The sequence below is a fragment of the Crocodylus porosus genome, unplaced genomic scaffold, assembly GCF_001723895.1.
Source record: "Crocodylus porosus isolate Cpor-Errol unplaced genomic scaffold, CroPor_comp1, whole genome shotgun sequence".
Taxonomy (NCBI): domain Eukaryota; kingdom Metazoa; phylum Chordata; order Crocodylia; family Crocodylidae; genus Crocodylus; species Crocodylus porosus.
In genome coordinates, this window is record NW_017728922.1 from 4,884,861 (window position 1) to 4,891,647 (window position 6,787).

The window sequence follows — 6,787 nt, forward strand, 5'->3', positions numbered from 1 at the left end:
GGCTGTCATAGTCACAGTCATTTGGAGGGAAGGCCAAAGCTCACCTTTGGGCAGGACCAGGCTCTCCCTGCAGGAGAAGTAAGTTCTTGATGAACGACATCTTGTACTGCAGGCCCATGCCAGCTCTGGGCTCAAAGGGCTTGCAGTCCAAGCAGTGCCACCCTCTGCCACATGCATGAGGACACACTCTCTCTCCCCCTGCCTCTCCCTCTTTCTCCCTCTCTCTCAGGGTGTTCTTGAAGCAAGTGCTGTGGGGCCAGAAATCATACACCTAGAGTAAGGGCCTAGGGGCAATTCTTGTTTAAACCAACTTGAGGGTTTTTAGAAATGGTTTAAGACTCAAAACAAATTATTTCCAGGCTGACTGATCAGGGTCCATCCCCATATTGATCACAAAGTCAGAGAAATAAAGGCCAGCCCCTAGCATCTTCCTGTCTTGTCTTAATTGTCCCAAGGGATAGAGCTCCCTCCCCTTCCCTAGGGACAATCATGACAGCCTCGTACGTCCTGGGCTAACAAGGTTCTCTTGAACTTCCCCATGACGTTCCCTCTGCACATTTCACCTTGCTGAGCTCTCTCTGTGTGACACAATAGCCACATCCTCAGCTCCCTTGGGCTCTGCAACTGTATCTGCAGACAATCTACCCCTACCCCGGCTATTTCCTACCCTGCCCCTGCATACTTTTGTATCTTTGACGACCAGCCCCATCAATTTTTGACTGTTCTTCTTTGAACTCACCTGAGTGGGCCATCTTAGCAGATGCCAGTGGCAGCTTAGCCTAGTGGGCTAGGGGCCCCATGAGAAGGAGGAGGCCTATGCACTGCGCAGCTGTTCATTTTGGAGCCGGATTTGAGTGCCAGCAGCTGAGCATGCTGCAGTTTTCTCTTTAGCTCAGGAGGTGGCAGACGGCTGGAATATTATCTCCAACTTGGGAGGCAGATGTGATCCGTGAAGGAGTCTCCACAAGGGAGACTCTCCTGAAATTCACACCAACATTTTCTCTGCTCCATCTCAACCCACAGACTGCTCCCCATGTTATGCTGGGGGACTACATCTTGGTCTCTCTTGGGGTTTTTACCCAAAAGTATTTATGGATAGAGTCAATCCTGTGCTGCCTCTGAGTCCTACCCTATCCACTTCACTTTTCATCTCTCTTTCTCAACCAGGTCCTTTACCCTCTTAGTTGCTTTTCCTCTCCAAGAGGAGACATCCTATCAGGAGTTGGTGACAGCTGAGCCCAGAAAGTGAGGAGCCGCATGAGGAGGAAGCAGCCTCTTACTTTTTGGCTTTTGTCAGGAGCTGGGTCTGAGGGCCACCTGACATTGTATCTCTAATTCAGGAGATGGCAGATAAGACCCAAGAAGAAGGTGCTTTCAACAGCTTCAATATTTGTATTCTCCTTTGCACTACTTCACCTTCAGGTTGATGCAGCAACCTTAGACAGCCACATGGCCCTCTTCTCCTCTCAGCAGCTTTGGGCTGGGGACCCCAGCTGGGGGTTCACTGCCCCTCAGTGTCTTGGGACACTGTTGTGTTTCCTCCCCCACCTCCTTCTCCTGCTTGTCCTTAGCAAGTGAAGTCCTATGTAAGGCTGTCACTGGTTTGAGAAGGGAGTCTGGCATAATGACCACAGCAGAATCCAGTAGGATGGAAAATAACATGGTTTAGTTTAGAAGATGACTCTTATAACAAGGCCTTAATTCTGAGTGCTGGATTCCTGCAGAACTGGTTTTCTTGCTTCCTGCAGGGTGTTGTCCATGCCCCATGGATAGCTTGGAAAGATGCAAAAGCCAGTCAGGCGTGTCTGGTTCTAGGTGCCTTCCTGCCCTCTGCCAGTTCTTTCCTGGTACTGTCCACACCAGAAGTTGTCTCCAAAGCATGCCTTTAATGACACGCTGCTTCTGTTTCAGCAGCAGGCTGTCCCACCAAACTAAGTCATAGTTCGAAGACAGATCCAGAAAGGCCCTAGTCTTTTGAGTTCATCTGGACAGGGGCTTCATTCAGTGAGGTACTTACAAGTACCCCTCAAAGCAATACTCTGCCCACCATCAACTATTCTTAAAAAAAACCCTTAATGTCTATCTGACAGAAGAAACCAGGAAATGTCTTTTCCTGAAAAATGGGCATGTAATATTTGACTATCAGAAAACTACTACAAGTTAGGGTGACTCCAACTAACCAGGAAAACAAACAGAGCTGTTTGTTTTCTACCTGAGCAAATGCCTTGCATAGTACCTTCTATTTGTCCTGAAAACTCCCACAATATCTTGAAGTGGTTCTGGGCTGTAGCCTCATATTAACACCAATATCTGGCAAAGACCAAGCAGAGCAACACAATCCACCACTTTGCCAAACCTAGCCAGGGAGCGCTTTATGATCAGGCATCCTGACCCTTGTCTTCATGTTGACATGAAATACGATACTGCTATGAGAATCACTGCCAGAGGGCCGAAGTCAGTTCTTACAGCCTGGCTCTTCAGGAATTTCTTACCACCATCTCTCCAAAGAGAAGGAGCAAATAATATGAGAACATGACCACACAGTAAGATTTGCCCATCAACAAAGATTTTCTCCTGAGATGCCCTAAGTCCAGAAATCCCTTCTTGTTAGAAGCCAGAGCTCTCAAAACTTGAATGTATGGTCATGCCCATGTAAGTTTGAGAATCCCCATCAACAACACTGAGGCATGAAAGCAAATCCTTTATTTGTGACACAATTAAACAGATCTAATGAAACCCCATTGACTATGAGTTGATGGGGGCACCAGGAAAGAATCATATGGTTCCGTACACTGAGATCCACACCAGGACCATCTCTTTCTCCTCTGGGTCATTCATAGAAACGTCACTGATAAAAAAGCCCAGGATCACATAGCATGGTACTCACTGTGGTGTCTCTGAGCTGCCTAGGCAAGTCTGAACTGACAAAAGTATTCTTCCAGAAAGATACCGCATGAAGATACAGGAGATATGTGGAGAATGAGAAAAACACTCTCCTGTTCCCAGTGTTATGACCTCAAGCTGGAGGGATATGGGCTGGTTTCAGGGCATGGCTTGGAGGTGATTCAGTTTGGTGAGGCTGCTGGGATCCGCAGTTTGTGGGCTTCTGAGGGTGCTCTTGACCTGTTGATGAACTAGGATGATCCACTAGGGAAAAAAAAGAAAAGTACTCAGAAGCTCTGCTCTCAGATTAAGGTGAGAGCTGAGAATGCCCATTTCCCATAAGAATCAAACACTTTTCATCTAATGGAACCACTAATCCATTATAAATTGGAATCTCTATTCTCTTTCCTTTGCTCTTGGACTCCATGGCCTTCATGCAGATTCCCCATGTTATTCCTTGATATATACACTTGGTTCTGCTTCTGTATAGGCCTTGAGCAGATCTCTGTGCTGAATGGGGATACTTCAGCCTGAACAACAGCCTGTCCTGAGTATTCCAGTATCACCAGTGGTGGGAGAACTGGGAAGATGCCAAGTACCCAGTTTTCTTCCCCAAGCAGCTGGTGTGGCTTGGATACCAGCTTAGATCAGTAACATATCTGTGCCTGAGACCCAGGGCTGTGCTGCTCTCTGCAGGAGGGCGGGAGCTCCCTGCACAGTCTGGATAAGTCAGATACAAACATCAAAGGGAGCATTTACCATTGCAGGGCTCAACACAGTGCAGCCCACAGCCTGTGTAGCAACACTTCATGCTCTCTGGACAGTCCGTGTCCTGTGTACAACTTCTAGGAAGCTTTACGGAGTGACACTTCGTTTTGATTGGTGGGCAGGTACCAGGTTTCTCTGCAAAGGAGGAAGACCACAGTGTAAGCACTATGCACTGTGAGGCAGGATACATGCCCAAGAAGGTGTCAGCTGGTGTTAACAGAGGATTTATCTAAGAAGCCTCACCCCAAGCGCTCTGAGAGCTCAGGGGTCCAGTGCCAGAAAGCCCCATCTCCTGGAGATGACAGAAATGCCTGAGCTGGGCTGGACTCCTTGGCTATGTTGAGCCCCCGGCTATGGATTCAGTCACATCCCTTAGTTAACCCATGAGAGAAGTACTTTCTACTGCAGAAGAGCCACGTAATTGCTGATGAACACCCGCCGCCCCCCACCCAAGTCCATTAGCTCCTTCTGCTCCATGTCTGATTCCTGCAAAACCCACCCGTGGAGATAGCCATCCCTTGCTGGAATGGATGGATCACTTGCCCAGAGATTCATAAGGAGATTACAGCTATAGACTTCCATAACGATAATTCCACGCTAAAGTCCCTTCCTGCCATGGTTTATCCCTGAGAGTCCTGAGCTTGAGAAATACTGGCCCCATGTAGTACCGTCTCTGGGATCAAGGCACTTCCTCCCACAGAAAGACATGCAGCACTTCATGCTGCCTGAGCACTCGCTGTCCGTTTCACAGTCGTTCTTTGGGTTTAACATTAGACACCGCATCCTGATCACTGGACAAAGCCCAGGTTTCACTGCAACGATACAAAGGTTCCCGATGTTACTTTTGCCTCCAGCTCAAGTACCACCCCTGTTTCCAGATGGGAGCCCCCTGTGGTTCTGGAAATCAAGACAGTTACCTGTATGAACTGGAACACAACCCAGCCCACAGCTGGTAGCACAGCACTTCTGAGCCCCGGGGCACTGGCTGTCGTGGTCACAAAGATTGGGGGGGTTCTCCATCTTGCACTTCTTGGTAATCTCTGGGCAGGTCCCTGGCTTCACTGCAAGGAAGATCATAGTAAACACCCGCTCCTCATGAGGGGCAGCAGCGAGCTCCTGCGGGCAGCACCTGTCGGCACTGGGGGACTCCTGGGCTCTGAAATTTTGCCACGGGTCAGAGCCTTTTCTGAAATTCCTGGTGCCTGATCCTCCACCTGGTGTCAGTCAACTGCTGCCATTTTCTGAAGGGCAAGTACAGGAGAGGCAAACCCCTTGTTTCTATAGGTTTAGTGGCTGAAATCTCGCTGGATGGAAATGAGAACCAAGGCAGGGGGTGACCCTGAGCAAGCCTCCAGAACAGTTCTCTGGGCCCTCTAATTCTAGACCCTTGCGACCCAATGGACCTACTTAATGAGACAACACACCTACCCAGCATCCCAGCCTGGAGGGGACTGGGATCTTATTTCACATGATGCAGGACTATGCTGCTGTGGGTCTCCTCAGAGCTCGCAAGTCCCAGCTACTCAAAATGGGAGTCTGCTTAATACAGAGTGCCAGCACCTTTGTCAGGAGACCCAGCATAGCTCCACTGATGTCAGCTGAGTTTATGCAAGCTGAGCCTCCATTCCACTATGCAGGGAAATGCACAAGAAAACCCTTCTTCTTCTGTGGCTGGACAGATTAGATTCTGTTTGTTGAGCAAGACTGACACTGCAAACCCCAACTGGCCGCACCTACTGACGGACTGACATTGTTCCCCTTGCCATGGCCCATGCATGCTCTCGACACACTATCTGGTCAGTACAGAATCCTGAGCAGAGCCAGGCAAACGTGGTGAGCTGAAGGCCCAGGGATATTTCTTTTCCCTGTTATGGAAGCAGTGGCAATCCTGGAATACCGAGGCTCAGTACAGAGGGTAGTCCCATCAGCGCTGTCTTGGGTAGGACTCTCAGTACAATCTGAAAAGCTCTGCACTGCTCTACATTTTCCAGTGTGACAAAAGTTTGCAGCTTTCTGCTCCTCGGACATGGCTGGAGGCAGCTGGTCTTGGCACTTACCTGGCATTGGTGAGGCTAGTAAGGCAGTAGTACTACGTGTAGATAGCAGCGTTGTCCAGAAGGTGAGGAGCCCCATAGGGAGGAAGACACCCAGAGACTTCATGATGCTGCCAGGAGCGGAGTCTGAATGTCCAGAACTGAGACTCCCAGGGATTTAATGTCTTGCCCATCTGGGGCTGGGAAGCACCTGCATTCCTGTCAGCACTTTGGCCACCTCCTCCTGCTATTTCACAAGCATGCTCACGTGGTTGTCTCAGTCCTTCCTGGAGATGAACAAAACAGCCAGCACATGCAGGAGTAGGGTGTTCCCTACATCACTCCATTTTAGGCCCTGATTAACAAAAGATTAATTTAGGAATGTGCTAACACAGCTGCAACAAGGTTGATCCAGCCAGGGTAGGCCAGACTCAGCCACGAATCACACCAAAAGCATATGATTGATAAACAATCTCATTCAGAGGCCCAGGTTCCAATACTTAAAGTTGGGGTAGTTTCAGGGATGGAAGAGGTTGAGACCAGAACACTCTAGCCCATCTTCTGTTGGCAGTCATACCCTCAAGGATGTTCTAGTCAGCACAATGTAAGAGACCAGTTGCTTGATCAGGCTTCATGACGATGGACAGGGATAGAACAAATGGCTCAACGATTGATTATTTCACTGATATCTCAAGGCCTGTTGGACCTGATTCTCTTCTATCCTATATAAGCTTTACACCAGTTTAAGTGCTCTCAAGTGAGTGGAAATATGCGAGTGGCATCATAATGGAAAGAATTGTATCTGCTTTATAATTGCTCGATACAAATCCTGCAATGGGTATAAACTGCAGCCTTGTTTAGACTTTGCTTCCCCTTGGCCCATATTGAAATGACTATCCCAAGGCCCCCTCTAATGTCAGCTGAAAAATGATCTTGACCAGTGGAGATGATAACGGTAAAGGATGTGATTCATTCCTGATGAGTTCATGAGTCTGAGCATGTCTGTGGTTTCCTGCTTATATTTGTTGTTCATACAGTCTTGTGCATGTATTATCCAGCAGCTTCCCCACTCCATTTCCCTTTACTAGTCCCATAAAGTTGAA

At 48.6% G+C, this 6,787-nt stretch overlaps 1 protein-coding gene across 2 annotated transcripts; it reads right to left on the minus strand.

The window, feature by feature from the left end:
• Positions 1 to 2,681: 2,681 nt before the first annotated feature.
• LOC109313177 (antileukoproteinase-like) lies at positions 2,682 to 5,915 on the minus strand. 2 transcript variants are annotated; one of them, XM_019539637.1, is made up of 5 exons: positions 5,709 to 5,915; positions 4,569 to 4,712; positions 4,320 to 4,463; positions 3,643 to 3,786; positions 2,682 to 3,147 (listed from the first exon to the last, which is right to left on the minus strand). In XM_019539637.1, exons 1-5 carry the CDS (start codon positions 5,809 to 5,811, stop codon positions 3,017 to 3,019), a joined length of 666 nt encoding a protein of 221 aa, XP_019395182.1. In that variant the 5' UTR covers positions 5,812 to 5,915; the 3' UTR covers positions 2,682 to 3,016. The 2 variants fall into 2 exon arrangements, with proteins under 2 accessions (XP_019395182.1, XP_019395183.1); XM_019539638.1 differs by having other exon boundaries at positions 2,682 to 3,123; positions 5,709 to 5,895.
• Between the last annotated feature and the right edge of the window lie 872 nt (positions 5,916 to 6,787).

Excerpts from the sequence above, each read along its gene's own strand:
- LOC109313177 (XM_019539637.1), bottom strand. The coding sequence starts at position 5,811 with ATGAAGTCTCTGGGTGTCTTCCTCCCTATGGGGCTCCTCACCTTCTGG. Across the intron at positions 4,464-4,568 it reads TTGTGTTCCAGTTCATACAG|TGAAACCTGGGCTTTGTCCA; the intron begins GTAACTGTCTTG and ends GTATCGTTGCAG. Across the intron at positions 3,787-4,319 it reads GTGCCTTGATCCCAGAGACG|AGAAACCTGGTACCTGCCCA; the intron begins GTACTACATGGG and ends CCTCCTTTGCAG.